This window comes from Ranitomeya variabilis, chromosome 1 (assembly GCF_051348905.1).
Source record: "Ranitomeya variabilis isolate aRanVar5 chromosome 1, aRanVar5.hap1, whole genome shotgun sequence".
Classification (NCBI taxonomy): Eukaryota; Metazoa; Chordata; class Amphibia; order Anura; family Dendrobatidae; genus Ranitomeya; species Ranitomeya variabilis.
In genome coordinates, this window is record NC_135232.1 from 705,445,054 (window position 1) to 705,462,750 (window position 17,697).

At 44.5% G+C, this 17,697-nt stretch overlaps 1 protein-coding gene and 1 long non-coding RNA gene across 5 annotated transcripts in view; both read right to left on the minus strand.

Annotated features, from left to right (window-relative positions):
* Positions 1-15,113: 15,113 nt before the first annotated feature.
* Positions 15,114-17,077, minus strand: LOC143777900 (uncharacterized). Of its 3 annotated transcripts, none has more exons than XR_013216477.1 (4): positions 16,897-17,077; positions 16,636-16,807; positions 16,437-16,549; positions 15,114-15,276 (listed from the first exon to the last, which is right to left on the minus strand). XR_013216477.1 is itself a non-coding variant. In XM_077267346.1 (4 exons), the coding sequence occupies exons 1-3, from the start codon at positions 16,947-16,949 to the stop codon at positions 16,440-16,442; spliced, it is 339 nt and encodes a 112-aa protein (XP_077123461.1). In that variant the 5' UTR covers positions 16,950-17,077; the 3' UTR covers positions 15,114-15,276; positions 16,437-16,439. The 3 variants fall into 3 exon arrangements, 2 of the variants coding, with proteins under 2 accessions (XP_077123461.1, XP_077123462.1); XM_077267346.1 differs by having other exon boundaries at positions 16,636-16,811; XM_077267347.1 differs by having other exon boundaries at positions 15,114-15,398; positions 16,636-16,811.
* Positions 17,078-17,080: 3 nt separating this feature from the next.
* Positions 17,081-17,697, minus strand: part of LOC143777932 (uncharacterized) — a 66,710-nt gene continuing 66,093 nt past the window's right edge. For both annotated transcript variants that reach the window (XR_013216479.1, XR_013216478.1), the window contains 3 exons: positions 17,551-17,635; positions 17,263-17,479; positions 17,081-17,180 (listed from right to left, as the gene is read on the minus strand). This is a non-coding gene — a long non-coding RNA (uncharacterized LOC143777932). The remainder of the gene's footprint in view (positions 17,181-17,262; positions 17,480-17,550; positions 17,636-17,697) is intronic.

The window sequence follows — 17,697 nt, forward strand, 5'->3', positions numbered from 1 at the left end:
ACACAATCAAGAATTTATCAAGATAATTGCAAAAAATATCATGCATGAAGGACTGAAATACAGAAGGAGCATTAGAAAGCCCGAAAGGCATCACCAGGTATTCAAAGTGGCCTTCGGGCGTATTAAATGCAGTTTTCCATTCGTCACCCTGTTTAATACGAACAAGATTATACGCCCCTCGAAGGTCAATCTTGGTAAACCAACTAGCCCCCTTAATCCGAGCAAACAAATCAGAGAGCAGAGGTAAAGGGTATTGGAATTTGACCGTGATCTTATTAAGAAGGCGATAATCAATACAGGGTCTCAAGGAGCCATCCTTCTTGGCAACAAAAAAGAATCCTGCTCCCAATGGTGACGAAGACGGCCGAATATGCCCCTTCTCTAAAGACTCTTTAACATAGCTCCGCATAGCGGCATGCTCTGGCACAGACAGATTGAAGAGTCGGCCCTTAGGGAACTTACAGCCAGGAACCAAGTCGATAGCACATAGTCAGCTGAGTCCAATACTGAGGTTTATTCTTGGCCAACGGTGTAGCATCAATACCCCTCAAGGGAATAGGACTCTGCAAAGGCTGCAAAGAAAAGCCACAGCGCCTGGCGAAATCTAAGTCCATTAAATTCAGGGCAGCGCCTGAATCCACAAATGTCATGACAGAGAAAGATGACAATGAGCAAATCAGGGTCACAGACAGGAGAAACTTAGGCTGTACAGTACTAATGGTAACAGATCTAGCGACCCTCTTAATACGCTTAGGGCAATCAGAAATAGTATGAGCAGAATCACCACAGTAAAAACACAGCCCATTCTGACGTCTGTATCCCCTCTGTTCCGCTCTAGTCAGAATCCTATCACATTGCATAGGCTCAGGATTCTGTTCAGAGGACGCTGCCATATGGTGCACCACTTTGTGCTCGCGCAGGCGCCGATCAATCTGAATGGCTAGGGACATAGATTCGCTCAAACCAACAGGCGTGGGGAACCCCACCATAACATCTTTAAGGGCTTCTGAAAGACCCTTTCTGAAAATTGCTGCCAGAGCATCTTCATTCCATTTAGTGAGCACAGACCATTTTCTAAATTTCTGGCAGTACAATTCTGCCGCTTCCTGACCCTGACACAGGGCCAAAAGTGTTTTCTCAGCATGCTCTACAGAGTTAGGTTCGTCATACAATAATCCGAGCGATTGAAAAAATGCATCTACATTAAGCAATGCCGGATCCCCTGACTCAAGGGAGAATGCCCAGTCCTGAGGGTCACCACGCAGCAGAGAAATAACTATTTTAACTTGCTGAGTGGGGTCTGTTATGATCCCAGTGGTAGAGGATCTCTGATATTCCGGCAAGATAGCAAAAACATAAATACTGCTCTAGGGAGGTGGAAACTGGGCTAACCGCATACCTGATCCTAACACACACAACTAGAAGCAGCCGGTGAACGTGCCTACGTTGGTTCTAGACGTCTCGAGCCAGCCGGAGAACTGACTACCCCTAGAGGGAAAATAAGACCTCACTTGCCTCCAGAGAAATTGAACCCCAAAGATATAGGAAGCCCCCAACAAATAATAACGGTGAGGCGAGAGCAAAACACAAACGTAGAGATGAACTAGATTCAGCAAAGTGAGGCCCACTAGTCTAGATAGACAGAAAATAGATAGTGGACTATGCGGTCAGCAGAAAACCCTACAAAAACATCCACGCTGAACATTCAAGAACCCCCACACCGACTGACGGTGCGGAGGGAGAATATCAGCCCCCTAGAGCTTCCAGCGAGCCAGAAAATCAAATATTAAGCAAGCTGGACAAAGACACTGAAAAATGCAAACGATCCAAATTATACAAAACGGACTTAGCTTTTCTTGCATGAGACAGACTGAAAGGAATCCGGAGGAGACCATATAGGTCTGGATACAACGATGCCAGGCAAGAGACTGAGTCCGGAGGAGACTTAAATAGGGAACACCCGCTGCTTAACGACACAGCTGGAGCTCAGGCCTGCAACAAGACATGCCTAACACAATACCGTTAGTGACCACCAGAGGGAGCCCAGAAACACAGTTCACAACAGTACCCCCCCCCCCTTGAGGAGGGGTCACCGAACCCTCACCAAGACCCCCAGGGCGATCAGGATGAGCAGCGTGAAAGGCATGAACCAAATCAGCCGCATGAACATCAGAGGCGACAACCCAGGAATTATCCTCCTGACCATAGCCTTTCCACTTAACTAAATACTGGAGTTTCCGTCTAGAGATACGAGAATCCAGAATCTTCTCCACCACGTACTCCAACTCGCCCTCAACCAAAACCGGGGCAGGAGGCTCAACAGCAGGAACCATAGGCACCACGTACCGCCGCAACAAGGACCTATGGAACACATTATGAATAGCAAATGACGCTGGAAGGTCCAAGCGAAAAGACACCGGGTTAAGGATTTCCAAAATCTTATAAGGACCGATAAAGCGAGGCTTGAACTTAGGAGAGGAGACTTTCAAAGGAACATGCCGAGAAGACAACCAAACCAAATCCCCAACACGAAGTCGGGGACCCACACCGCGGCGGCGGTTGGCAAAACGCTGGGCCTTGTCTTGTGACAATTTCAAATTGTCCACCACATGGTTCCAAATCCGCTGCAACCTATCCACCACAGAATCAACCCCAGGACAGTCAGAAGGTTCAACCTGGCCCGAGGAGAAACGAGGATGAAAACCAGAGTTGCAGAAAAAGGGTGAAACCAAAGTGGCAGAACTAGCCCGATTATTAAGGGCAAACTCGGCTAGTGGCAAAAAGGTAACCCAGTCGTCCTGATCAGCAGAAACAAAACATCTCAAATAAGTCTCCAACGTCTGATTAGTTCGCTTGGTCTGGCCATTAGTCTGAGGATGAAAAGCCGACGAAAAAGACAAATCAATACCCATCTTAGCACAAAAGGATCGCCAGAATATGGACACAAACTGGGATCCTCTGTCAGACACAATATTCTCAGGGATGCCGTGCAAAGAACCACATTCTGAAAGAACAAAGGGACCAAATCAGAGGAGGAAGGCAACTTAGGCAAGGGCACCAAATGGACCATTTTAGAAAAACGATCGCACACCACCCAGATGACAGACATCTTCCGAGATACCGGAAGATCCGAAATGAAATCCATGGAAATGTGCGTCCAAGGCCTCTTCGGGATAGGCAAGGGCAAAAGCAACCCGCTGGCACGAGAACAGCAAGGCTTAGCCCGAGCACAAATCCCACAGGACTGCACAAAAGAACGCACATCCCGCGACAAGGAAGGCCACCAAAAGGACCTAGCCACCAAATCTCTGGTACCGAAAATCCCAGGATGTCCCGCCAACACTGAAGAATGAACCTCAGAAATAACTCTGCTGGTCCATCTGTCAGGGACAAACAGTCTCTCTGGTGGGCAACGATCAGGCCTATCAGCCTGAAATTTCTGCAGCACTCGTCGCAAATCTGGGGAAATGGCAGACAAAATCACTCCCTCTCTGAGAATACCAGCCGGCTCCGAGACTCCCGGAGAGTCAGGCACAAAACTCCTAGAAAGTGCATCAGCCTTCACGTTCTTCGAACCAGGCAGGTACGAGACCACAAAGTCAAAACGGGAGAAAAACAACGACCAACGAGCCTGTCTAGGATTCAGGCGCTTGGCAGACTCGAGGTAAATCAGATTTTTATGATCAGTCAAGACCACCACACGATGTCTAGCTCCCTCGAGCCAATGTCGCCACTCCTCAAATGCCCACTTCATAGCCAACAACTCCCGATTACCAACATCATAGTTCCGCTCAGCAGGCGAAAATTTTCTTGAAAAGAAGGCGCATGGCTTCATCACGGAGCCATCAGAACTTTTTTGCGACAAAACAGCCCCTGCACCAATCTCAGAAGCATCAACTTCAACCTGGAAGGGAAGAGAGACATCCGGCTGGCACAAGACTGGCGCTGAAGTAAACCGACGCTTCAGCTCCCGAAAGGCCTCCACGGCCGCAGGAGACCAATTAGCAACATCAGAACCCTTCTTGGTCATATCCGTCAAAGGTTTCACCACGCTGGAAAAATTAGCGATAAAACGACGGTAAAAATTAGCAAAGCCCAAGAACTTCTGCAGGCTCTTAACAGACGTGGGCTGAGTCCAGTCATGAATGGCACGGACCTTGACTGGGTCCATCTCCACAGTAGAAGGGGAAAAAATAAAACCCAAAAAAGAAACCTTCTGTACCCCAAAGATACATTTTGAGCCCTTCACAAATAGAGCATTCTCCCGCAGAACCTGAAACACCACCCTGACCTGGTTCACATGGGACTCCCAATCATCAGAAAAAACCAAAATATCATCCAGATAAATAATCATAAATTTATCCAGATATTTCCGGAAGATGTCATGCATGAAGGACTGAAACACAGAAGGGGCATTCGATAATCCAAAAGGCATCACCAGGTACTCAAAATGACCCTCGGGTGTATTAAATGCCGTTTTCCATTCATCTCCCTGCTTTATGCGCACAAGGTTATACGCACCACGAAGATCTATCTTGGTGAACCAACTGGATCCCTTAATCCGAGCAAACAAATCAGACAACAATGGTAAAGGATACTGAAATTTAACCGTGATCTTATTCAGAAGACGATAATCTATACAAGGTCTCAAAGACCCGTCTTTCTTGCCCACAAAAAAGAATCCTGCACCAAGAGGAGAAGAGGATGGGCGAATATGTCCCTTCTCCAAAGACTCCTTTATATAACTCCGCATTGCGGCATGCTCTGGCACAGATAAATTAAAGAGTCGTCCCTTAGGAAACTTACTACCAGGAATCAAATCTATAGCACAATCACAGTCCCTATGAGGAGGAAGGGCACTGGACCTGGCCTCATTAAATACATCCTGAAAGTCTGACAAAAACTCAGGGATCTCAGAAGGAGTAGAAGAAGCAATAGACACCAATGGAGAATCGCCATGAATCCCCTGACACCCCCAACTAGACACAGTCATAGCTTTCCAATCTAAAACTGGATTATGGGCCTGTAACCATGGCAGACCCAAAACGACAACATCATGCATTTTATGCAGTACCAGAAAACGAATCACCTCCTGATGTACAGGAGTCATGCACATGGTCACTTGCGTCCAATACTGAGGTTTATTCTCTGCCAATGGCGTAGAATCAATTCCTCTAAGAGGAATAGGATTTTCCAAAGGCTTCAGGACAAAACCGCAGCGCTTGGCAAACGACAAATCCATCAGACTTAAAGCAGCACCAGAATCCACAAAAGCCATAACTGAGTAAGAAGATAATGAACAAATTAAAGTCACAGACAAAATAAACTTAGGCTGAAAAGTACCAATGGCGACAGGATTAACATTTTTTTTTAAGCGTTTAGAGCATGCTGAGATAACATGTGTTGAATCACCACAGTAGAAACACAACCCATTTTTACGTCTATGATTTTGTCGCTCGACTCTGGTCAGAATTCTGTCACATTGCATAGAATCAGGTGACCGTTCAGACAGCACCGCCGAAGGATTAACAGATTTGCGCTCCCGCAAACGTCGATCAATTTGAATGGCCAGAGCCATTGAATCATTCAGACCAGTAGGGATAGGAAACCCCACCATCACATCTTTAATGGCTTCAGAAAGACCATTTCTGAAATTTGCGGCCAGTGCACACTCATTCCATTGAGTAAGCACGGACCATTTCCGAAATTTTTGACAATATACCTCAGCTTCGTCCTGACCCTGAGAGATAGCCAGCAACATCTTTTCAGCCTGATTTTCAAGATTAGGCTCCTCATAAAGCAAACCAAGTGCCAGGAAAAACGCATCAACATTCACCAATGCAGGATCTCCTGGCGCCAGAGAGAAGGCCCAATCTTGAGGGTCGCCGCGCAAGAAGGAAATAACAATCTTAACTTGCTGAGCGGAATCACCAGAGGAACGAGGTTTCAGAGACAGGAACAATTTGCAATTATTCCTAAAATTCAGGAACTTAGACCTATCTCCAAAAAACGGCTCAGGAATAGGTATTTTTGGTTCAGACATAGGGCTATGGATAACAAAATCCTGAATGCTTTGCACCCTAGCAGCAAGCCGATCCACACTAGAAGTCAGAGTCTGGACATTCATATCTGCAGCAGAGTTCCAGCCACTCAGAGAAAAAGGGGATGGAAGAAGCTAGGCAAACTGCAGCAACAAAAAAAAACAAACAAACAAAAAAAAAACCTCAGAACTTCTTTTTAATCCCGCTTCTGCGATGCAATAAACATTTTCTTTGGGCCTGGCATACTGTTATGATCCCAGTGGTAGAGGATCTCTGATATTCCGGCAAGATAGCAAAAACATAAATACTGCTCTAGGGAGGTGGAAACTGGGCTAACCGCATACCTGATCCTAACACACACAACTAGAAGCAGCCGGTGAACGTGCCTACATTGGTTCTAGACGTCTCGAGCCAGCCGGAGAACTGACTACCCCTAGAGGGAAAATAAGACCTCACTTGCCTCCAGAGAAATTGAACCCCAAAGATATAGGAAGCCCCCAACAAATAATAACGGTGAGGCAAGAGGAAAACACAAACGTAGAGATGAACTAGATTCAGCAAAGTGAGGCCCACTAGTCTAGATAGACAGAAAATAGATAGTGGACTATGCGGTCAGCAGAAAACCCTACAAAAACATCCACGCTGAACATTCAAGAACCCCCACACCGACTGACGGTGCGGAGGGAGAATATCAGCCCCCTAGAGCTTCCAGCGAGCCAGAAAATCAAATATTAAGCAAGCTGGACAAAGACACTGAAAAATGCAAACGATCCAAATTATACAAAACGGACTTAGCTTTTCTTGCATGAGACAGACTGAAAGGAATCCGGAGGAGACCATATAGGTCTGGATACAACGATGCCAGGCAAGAGACTGAGTCCGGAGGAGACTTAAATAGGGAACACCCGCTGCTTAACGACACAGCTGGAGCTCAGGCCTGCAACAAGACATGCCTAACACAATACCGTTAGTGACCACCAGAGGGAGCCCAGAATCACAGTTCACAACAGGGGTCACCAGAGGAACGGGGTTTCAGAGCAAAAAACAATTTTCAGTTATTTTTAAAGTTCAAAAACTTAGATCTATCCCCGTAAAACAAATCTGAAGTAGGAATTCTAGGCTCTAAGGCTGGAGTCTGAACAACATAATCTTGGATACTCTGAACTCTTGCAGCAAGCTGATCCACACGAGAAAACAAACCCTGAACATCCATGTCTGCACCCAAATCCACCCAGAGATTAAGAGGAAGGAAAAAGACAAAACAGACTAAAGAAAAAAAAAATGGCTCAGAACTCTTTTTCTTTTCCTTCTTTTGAGATGCATTCAACTCATTCTTGGCCAGTTGCACTGTTATGGACTGGTAATTTAGGAGCGACATGCGACTAGCTCTGGGCAGGTGGTAACTATACAGACCGCAGTCCCTGATCTTAACACAACACTAGCAGTAGCCGTGGAATGTTCCTGTCACTCCCTGGACATCTCGTCACAGCCGGAGAACTAGCTACCCCTAAAGGTAGAAACAGGAAAGCTATCTTGCCTCAGAGAAAATCCCCAAAGGATAGGACAGCCCCCCACAAATATTGGCTGTGAGAGGAGAAGGAAATGACATACGTAGTATGAAACAAGATGTAGCAAAGGAGGCCAATTCTAGCTAGATAGACAGTAAGGAAAGAAACACTGTGCAGTCAGTAATAAAAACTAGAAAAAGTCCACCGCAGAGATATGCAAAAATCTCCACACCTGACTAAAGGTGTGGAGGGCAAAATCTGCAGCCCAGAGCTTCCAGCTTAGCTAAATAGATACATACTGATAAGCTGGACAAATTAACAAAACATAAATGTGCTGAACAATAAGTCCACAACAAGTGGACTGCAAAAGGACAAGCAAGGACTTAACTTTGCTGAACGGGTCAGAGTGTCAGGGAAATCCAAGAGCCGTGCCTCCAGGCAAGAACAATTGGCAACTGGCATTGATTGAGGGATAAAGCCAGACTAAAATAGCTGAGCAGAAAGAAGATCAGTGGAAGCAGCTGCTGATACTAAATCCAAGAAGCAGCTATACCACTCAAAACCACAGGAGGGAGCCCAAGAGCAGAATTCACAAAAGTGCTACTTACAACCACAGGAGGGAGCCCATGAGCGGAATTCACAACACTTTACCCCGAGGTCTTCGTGAACAGGCGGGATGTGGAGGCACACTTGATGGAGGGACACCCTGGCAGGGACCTCTACCCTTGTAACCGCGTCACCTACACCAGACATTGGGGAGACAAGGGGTGGTAAGCCCTTCACGTGCATAAACGTGAGCTGAGTGAGGGGAGATCGCCATCTCGCGGCCTGGAGCCCTTACCATCAGCGGTACCATGTTGCCCCGCATCGCCTCCACCTGAACAGGAGACCCCTACACCGGTCACAATGTGTTCAAAGTGCACCCAGACTGTCGTGGAGCAGAGGTCAGTAAGCACCCAAACTCCTATCAGGAGTGCAGACGCACTTTATGTGGTACCTGATAGCCGCCCATATCCAAAGGGACTGCCATTGCCGGTACTACCACAGTGAAACAAAACAAATCTGAAAAGTGACTGTAAATAGTTATTTTCTGCAAGTTTAAAAGGACTGTTGCCGTTAGAAGGTTACTGAACCCTACCAGGGTTTCTTCTTAAAGGGGTCCCCTGTTTATAGGGATCCCATGTTTTTGCACATATTTGCACAAGTTACCTTCTCTTTTAAAGAACTGTGAATCATGAACTGTGCAAAAAACTGTCCATTGTAAATAGTTTGCACCTTCTTAAAGGTGCTTCCTACTGGTTTTACAAAAGAAGTTTTAAAAGACTGCTTCTAACATTGTTGTGAGAACTGCTTTGTTTTCCTGGGACCTGAAGATAAACCCGTTTGGCGCTGCAGATTCCAGGTCTGGATACAAGCCTTGTAACCCGACGTTGGGGGTTAATGACGGGTCCCTCGCATTGTTCCTGCTGTTATAACATTAGTGATTGACTTGAATATTAATGTGATTGATACGTTTGCACTACCTCAAAAAGACAAGGACTTGAATATTGTTTGAACCCTTAAAGGGGATGTTTAATCGTTGCACTTTGACAGATAGACTTGTATGTTACAAGATAGAAGGTTAATATATTAAGAAGTTAATATAGGTAATAGCGATGAAAGCTGAGATTTCACTTTTAGTAGAATCATGTTTTAGGTAGTTGATATCCTGATGCACTTTTGATAAAATGGAGAGAATAAAGTAACCCGCGGGGGTTGGACGAAGACTTTGCACTTAAAAGATAGTTTACCCGTGAGGGTCATGGCACTTAATAGTTAGTTAATAATCATATTGTTTTATTAAAGATTCCTATCCGTGAAAGTAGGCCTACAATGTAAATATGTTTTGTAACGTTCAAGTGACCTCACCTCCCATAAAGGGAAGCTTTAGCTAAAATATTAATTTGTTTTATAAATTTATTGCATTTTAATGTGTATCTCTTTTGCTAACCTGTAACTGTTGTTTTTCTTTTCCCAGGCCGGGAGTACTGGATTTAATGGGGGGAAGGGGAGTGCGGCGCCCCAGGGTCCTGGTCATCACAGTGGTATTGCTTTCCCCTTGGGGAGAGTGATGCTACGTTTGGAGGTAAGAAAGGATAACTGCATCCAGGTATCACAAACAGGCAACACATTCACACTTCAGGCCACCAGAGGGAGCTTCTGCTCCTATTTATTAGGTCACTCCATATATATATATATATATATATATATATATATATATACACTCACTGGCCACTTTATTAGGTACACCATGCTAGTAACGGGTTGGACCCCCTTTGCCTTCAGAACTGCCTCAGTTCTTCGTGGCATAGATTCAACAAGGTGCTGGAAGCATTCCTCAGAGATTTTGGTCCATATTGACATGATGGCATCACACAGTTGCCGCAGATTTGTCGGCTGCACATCCCTGATGCGAATCTCCCGTTCCACCACATCCCAAAGATTTCATGTTGTTTACGCCAAATTCTGACCCTACCATCCGAATGTCGCAGCAGAAATCGAGACTCATCAGACCAAGCAACGTTTTTCCAATCTTCTACTGTCCAATTTCGATGAGCTTGTGCAAATTGTAGCCTCAGTTTCCTGTTCTTAGCTGAAAGGAGTGGTACCCGGTGTGGTCTTCTGCTGCTGTAGCCCATCTGCCTCAAAGTTCGACGCACTGTGCGTTCAGAGATGCTCTTAGGCCTACCTTGGTTGTAACGGGTGGCAATTTGAGTCACTGTTGCCTTTCTATCAGCTCGAACCAGTCTGCCCATTCTCCTCTGACCTCTGGCATCAACAAGGCATTTCCGCCCACAGAACTGCCGCTCACTGGATTTTTTTTCTTTTTCGGACCATTCTCTGTAAACCCTAGAGATGGTTGTGCGTGAAAATCCCAGTAGATCAGAAGTTTCTGAAATACTCAGACCAGCCCTTCTGGCACCAACAACCATGCCACGTTCAAAGGCACTCAAATCACCTTTCTTCCCCATACTGATGCTCGGTTTGAACTGCAGGAGATTGTCTTGACCATGTCTACATGCCTAAATGCACTGAGTTGCCGCCATGTGATTGGCTGATTAGAAATTAAGTGTTAACAAGAAGTTGGACAGGTGTACCTAATAAAGTGGCCAGTGAGTGTATATATATATATATATGTATATATATATATATATATATATATATATATATATATATATATATATATATATATATATATATAACTGGTAGTCTGTAGGGAGAGTTAGTGAGTTCCAGACAGTAGTCTGAGGAGGACAGAGGGTCAACGGAGCTGTGCATGCCCTCAGAGTTGCAGCTCCCAGAAAGAGACATGAAAGGCAGAATTGTATTGCAGTGAGCGTGAAGGAAGTCAAAGCAAAGGAGAGGATACCAGAAGGAGACCAGCCCCGAACAGGCTGCCTCCTTCTGAGGTGCAGAATCCCGGTAGCCGGAACACAGAGGGAATAAGGACCTCTACACCTTATTTCAGAGACCGGCAGGACAGCTAATTGCAGGTTACCTGTCCGCACCTACACCCAGGAGGCACGGTGACACCACGCAGAGCCGGGTTATCTAAGAGATGCTATAAACAGGCTCAAGTCACCAGTCATACAGGTTTTGTCCTATCCTATACGGGGGACAGAGAGAGCAAACCATCGCATCTGTGAGACCCTTATGTGAAGCCATATGCAGTAAGGGACTACACCACTGCAACGCAAAGGGAAGGCTACTGATTTCCACCTGGACAAGGGGACTCTGGACTGGCCTCCAAACCGACTGGACTCTGCCTGCCCTGTGCTCTGGACTGTGGATGCTGAAGTCTTCAGTAAAGGTAAAGAGACTGCAACCTTGTGTCCTCGTTCTTCACTGCGCCATTCACCATTTACCATCTACACACCGGGAAGCCCTGCGTATATACTTCACCTGTGGGAAGGTATACCATCTAGCTGCCATAACATCACCCCAGCGGACCCCTTAAAGCAGCGTCGGTCACCCTGACCGAATACCACAGGTGGCGTAACGAACGAACACAATCTCTATCACTTTAAAGACCTTTCCCCTTTTACATGGGCGCCCTGGGCCACGGACCGGGTCGCAGCCACCGTGACATCCCCCTGTGAAGCAGTAGGACCCAGTACCGAGTACCCCTTGCCCGCGGGGCAACTCGGAAAGACAATCTGAAGCTTCATCCTCAGATATTGATATGTTGGACACAGAAAAAAGCGATATATGCTCGGGGGGGTGGTACAGCCTGTCAGAGGTAGGCCACATAGACAGAGATTGCAAAACCACAGAGGACAATATGGGAAAAGGGATGGCCACAGGAATGGGGATATGGTAACAGGGACCTCCTCTTTAGGTATAACTGTGTCTGCCTCATCTTTCTCAGAACCAAATTCAATTGAATAAGGGACAAATCATCAATCTGTCATTGCACTCCATCTCTAGGGAGGAATGCAATGTATTGTTAATAGGTTTAAATTTTGTGCCCACACATCAATTCAATTGTTTTGAATGGGTAAAAGATCTCAATCTATTTTGTAGAAAACTAAAATGGAAAAAGTTTTTTATTCACAATGACAGTGAGGAATGTCTTCGACAAGGTCTTTAGGAGGATGATATGGAGGGATGTCCAGCTTTGTTGGGCCTATAAAAAGGAAAATAGCTGGGATCAGGACAACGGTCAGGGTCCCTTTACAGAGCTTAAAAAGAAAAGTGTAAAGATGTGGCCACAGGGGGAAACAACGAATATAGATATCTTTTTACAATTAGTTGAGAGGGATCTAGCTAGAATATCGGCAGTTGATAGAGATGGTTTACAGAATTTCACAGACAATGAGACACTGGCCCTGGAAGGATTGAGGAAAAATGAACAGATAGTGATCAAAGAGGGTAATCTGGTGGATATAAATCATTCTGAATACTGTGAGATGTGTAATGTCATCCTTCAGGACAGAGATACATATGAGATCCTAAAATCGGATCCCATGACCACTTAGGCTGCTTTCACACATCAGTTTTTTGCCGTCAGGCACAATCTGGCGAATTTTGAAAAAAACAGATCCAGCGAAAGTTGCCGCCAGATCATTTTTTTTCTCATAGACTTGTATTAGCGCCGGATAGCCTCACGTTTCATCCCTTTTTTGCCGGATCAGTCAAAAATTTGTTTTCCGGCGGCCGGAGAAAACGGATATAGGAATGTTTTTTCTGTCCGGTGAAAAAACGGATGAAACGTGAGGGTAAATGATGGAATCCGGCGACGGATTCATTTTTTTAAACAAATCATGCATTTTCCATTCTGAGGTCTCTCTCTCTCTCTCTCTCTCCTTCCCCAGAATCCAAAATAGCCGGCAGATCCACATACTTGGATCCGGCGAAAAAACGGATTAATTGCTTCAGTTTTTCACAATTTGCAATGGATCCGTTTTTTTCCAAAATTTTCCGGATTCTGCCTGACAGCAAAAAACTGGTGTGTGAAAGTAGCCTTACAAGAGGACATGAAAACATATCCTGGATGAGGCACTTGATAGTGGCTTTATCTCAAAGAATGAGTATGGTTTTTTGTTGCCAACAAGCCCCCTTGTAGCGACTTTTTACACACTGCCTAAAGTTCATAAGGGCCTAACCCCATTGAAGGGTCGACCATTTGTGTCTGGAGTCGACTCACTGACCCAAAATTGTGGTATCTACATTGATAAGATTCTTCTCCCATTTGTCTTATCTCTCCCCTCCTATATTAGGGACACCTCTGACATGCTACAGAAACTGGAGGGATTCCATGTGGAAAAAGATGTCTTTCTTGCATCAATAGATGTGGAGGCACTTTATAGCAATATCCCGTATGAATTTGGCACCCAAGAAGTCCATCATTTTCTCACGCAGAGGTCCATAGTTTGTACTGGACACAATGAGTTCGTTATAACTCTCCTCACTCTCTCCCATAATGCCTTTGTGTTTAACGGGAAGTACTTCCACCAGCTCAGGGGCACTGCGATGGGAAGCCCATGTGCCCCATCGTAGGCTAATCTGTTCCTGGGCTGGTGAGAGGAAACAGTCTTCTTTGGGGAGGATATGAGGTGGTGGCACAAATACATGTCAATTTGGTATAGATTTATAGATGACAACTTTGTCGTCTGGATAGGAACAGGTGATCAGTTTAATAAATTTGTCATTGGTCATGGAGTTAAACATCAATAACATTGATTTGGGTTTTACATCAGAATTACATAATGATGAATTACCATTTCTTGACGTCATAATTAAGAACCCAATGGTACTTTATCTACAAATATTTATCGTAAACCCACAAGTACCAACAGTCTCCTACATTGGAGTAGCCACCACCCAGCCCCATTGAAAAAAGGCATCCCCAAGGACCAGTTCTTTAGACTAAGGAGGAACTGCTCTAACATCAATACTTTCCAAAGTCAGGTGGGGGGATATGCATAGCAGTTTCAGGGAAAAGGGTTATCAAGGTCACATTCTGGATTTGGCCTATAAAAGTGCAGAGAAGGAGGATAGACAGTCCCTGTCACAAAAACGGAGAAAAGCAGATGATGCCCCTAATGAGATGACCAGGATCATTGGCACCTTCAATCAACAACATTGGAGGGTAAGGGATGTGATCAGTAGACACTGGGATATTTTAAGGATGGATCCAGAACTGAGAGATATAGTTTGGGAACATCCGAATATCACATACAGGATGGGAAAGTCCCTTAAAGATATGTTGGTACATAGCCACTATAAAAAAAACTCATAAGCAAGAGAACGTGGCTTGATAGGAAACCATGTGGTTTCTTTAAATGTGGGGATTGCCAGTTGTACAAATGGATGAAACCCAATAAGTCCTTCAGAAGCTCCTCAACAGGGAAATATTTCTATCACAGGAATTTCTCAAATAGTAAAACCTTGGGGGTTGTATATTTGGCCACATGCCCATACCCGAGAGATTATGTAGGGAAAATAAAGAGGGAATTTCGGAGTAAAGTGGATGAACACCTGGGGGATATTAAAAATGATAGAGATACCCCCCTAGCCAGACACATGAAGATGTTTCATCAGGGAGATATTGACAATGTTAGATTTATGATCATTGAAATAGTAAAATCCTACCCCAGAGGGGGTGATCGTGACAGGTCCATTCTAAGATTGAATGTGAGTGGATGTTTAGGTTGGATTCCTTTAAACCCAAAGGGATAGATGAGCAGATGTCATTTGCTGGTTTTGTATAGACCTACCTGACCCTCGTCTTCGGACCTTGACAGACACATAAACTAGCTATGCGCTAAATATTTGCCCCGATTTGGGGGTACACAGATCGTTGTGATTTATATATATTTTATATGATCTCCTTTGTAGCCTGCTCTTTTCCCAATAAAATCCCCCCTATTTTGTTTATGATAATGACTCGCTATAGCTATTCAAATTGTTGTATCGCAATAGGCTGATGCAATGCATATCAATGAAATTACCAGTTAGAATCTATTCCAATCAATTCATGCTTTCATGCTCTTAAATGGAAATTAATACACATGATGCAGGAGGATAGGGAACCAAATGTTTATTATTAATGTTCCTTAAGATCTTCTCTTCTGTTATTTTTGATCCCTCTTATACCGGCCCCTGACCATGTGCAGTAGGAGTGATGAATATCTGATGCCTTGCGTCGCTCCCTGATCATGCGCAGTCCAGCATGGTCCGTGACACTGTGAACCGGAAGTTATATTTCATTACTTCTGTGCGTCCCAGACGGAGCATGCGTGGGGAAGTGTACTTCCTCTACTGCATCTTGCCAGAAGGTGAAACAGAGACTTCCATGCTCTCCAAGCTGGAACGCAAGTGGGCTGAGCTTATTGGGGGGAGGACCAATCAGAGGTAAAAGTGGGCTATTTAAAATGGAGGCTGGCTATCTTAGTTTGCACATAAACAACAAATGGTAAGGTTGCACTATAATATACAATGAAGGATTACTCTAGAACATTGGAACTGCATTGCTGCCATAGGAAATAGGAAAAAATGGAAAAAAGCGCTATATAATATACACATGAAACATTTATCTGCAAAAGTTGCTATAAAAAAAAGGAAGGTACTTCGCGCATAGATTGGCTAATATATATGAGCCCAATTGCCATGTCAAGGCGCCCTTCTAATGTGGTGTACCTACATATTTGTACTAAATGTCCAACTGGGGGTCTGTATGTGGGGGAGACAGGGCAAAAGTTTAGAACAAGAATGAATTCTCACCGCCACACAATAAGAGAAAAAAGAATGGATCTACCTGTGGCAATACATTTTTGTCTCCCCAATCATAACATTATGGACATGAACTTCAAATCTCAAAGAGACAGAAGAATATGGGAATATAAACTCATGATGACCTTTGACAGTCTTAGTGCAGGAATGAATGTGTCGCATGGATTTATGTCTTTTTACATCAACTAAGGAACTAAGGAATTTGCCTCTCAGACCATGTGAGGTCATCACAACAGAACCAGACCCCAATCAGAGGACAATAAAACATTCCTTATCGAAGCACTGGTCCAATATTTATGGACATAACTGTTTATCACTCATGGTAATTCTGCTTCATGTCACCTGTCTTATCCATGTTTTTTTTTTTCTGTGATATGTTGTGCATAAATATGTGATTCTCCAGAATTTCTTTTAGTCTGTGCCTGATGAAGAGACCTGAGTAGTCTCGAAAGCTTGCAATTTGTTACCATCTTTTCAGTTAGCCATTAAAAGGTATCAACCACTGAGGACTCTCAATTCTAAATATTTTTCTATATTGATAGGAAAAAGTCCTGGCTGAAACAAAAAAAGGTTACACAGGTAAACATTAGTAAATGGGCTGTGGAATATTTACCTTCTACTCAACATCGTCGACCGGAGGAACGACAGGGCCCTGCGTACTTATATTGTTGAACTCCCTCTTGAAGCGATCCCTGAGTGACCACCACCGTTTCATTACCCTTTCACCTGTAAAGAGAAGAATATACAAAAAAAAGGGTTAATTACAACACATTTCGACCTGCTACCGAAATTACTGAAATGTGACTACTTACCTGCTCGAGTCTGCTGCCTAGGTTCAAGGTCCTCCCAGTTGTCCACAACGATGAAGCATATTTGCTCACAGCCGACGGGTAACCAACTGATCAGCACGGCGGCGGTCAGCCATGTTCCACAGCAGCTCCCGCTCGCGGACTTCTTCGTTGAGGCGGTCAACATCCAGTCCGCCTTCCTCACCATCGGAGTTGGGACCACACTGTGAAGGCTGTTAAAATAGAAGAAAAAAAACTACCAATGCAAAAAAAAAAAGTACTTACTGGAGGCTGACTGCTGCGGCGATCACGTCAGGAGCTGCTGGGAGGACCTTCATGGTGTTGGCCAGAACTTGCAGCAGACTATAACAAAAGTAAAATAAATTATGTTGGCTGTAGGCATATGTTTTATGTGTACTGTGATGTATGATGATATGTTTTGTCTGTGTTGGGCGCACTGTGATGTCTAAAGAAACTGTTTCTGCAAAAATTACACTCTGCGCGCCTGCTCCTGGCATTTCTCCACCCACCCCGTCTCCTTCTGAGATGCCCTCTGCTGCTTCAGCTTCCTGTGAAAACATAAGTAATGCATATATAGTGTTAAGCCAAAAATTTAAGAAGAAAAAAATATATATATATTTTTAAACATACCTCAATACGCCTACACTGCGAAGGGGGGCTCCCAGAAGAAGACAATTTGTTTTCCTGTTATCTGAAAGTATAAAGACACTTGTTAGCTACTATACAATTTGTATTTAAAGCTTTGTGGTCTTTAATAACTACATCACGACAAAGTATCTCTGGTTCAATCCAAACTTCGGCCTGGAAGGGCCCGGCTGGCAACGGTTCGGCCTGGTATGGCCTGGTACTGCAAGTACAAAGACACTTGTTAGCTACTGTACAATTTGTATTCAAAGCTTTGTGGTCTTTAATACTTACATCACAACAAAGTATCGCTGTTTCAATCCAAACTTCGGCCTGGAAGGGCCCGGCTGGCAACAGTTCGGTCTGGTATGGCCTGGTACTGCAAGTATAAAGACACTTGTTAGCTACTATACAATTTGTATTCAAAGCTTTGTGGTCTTT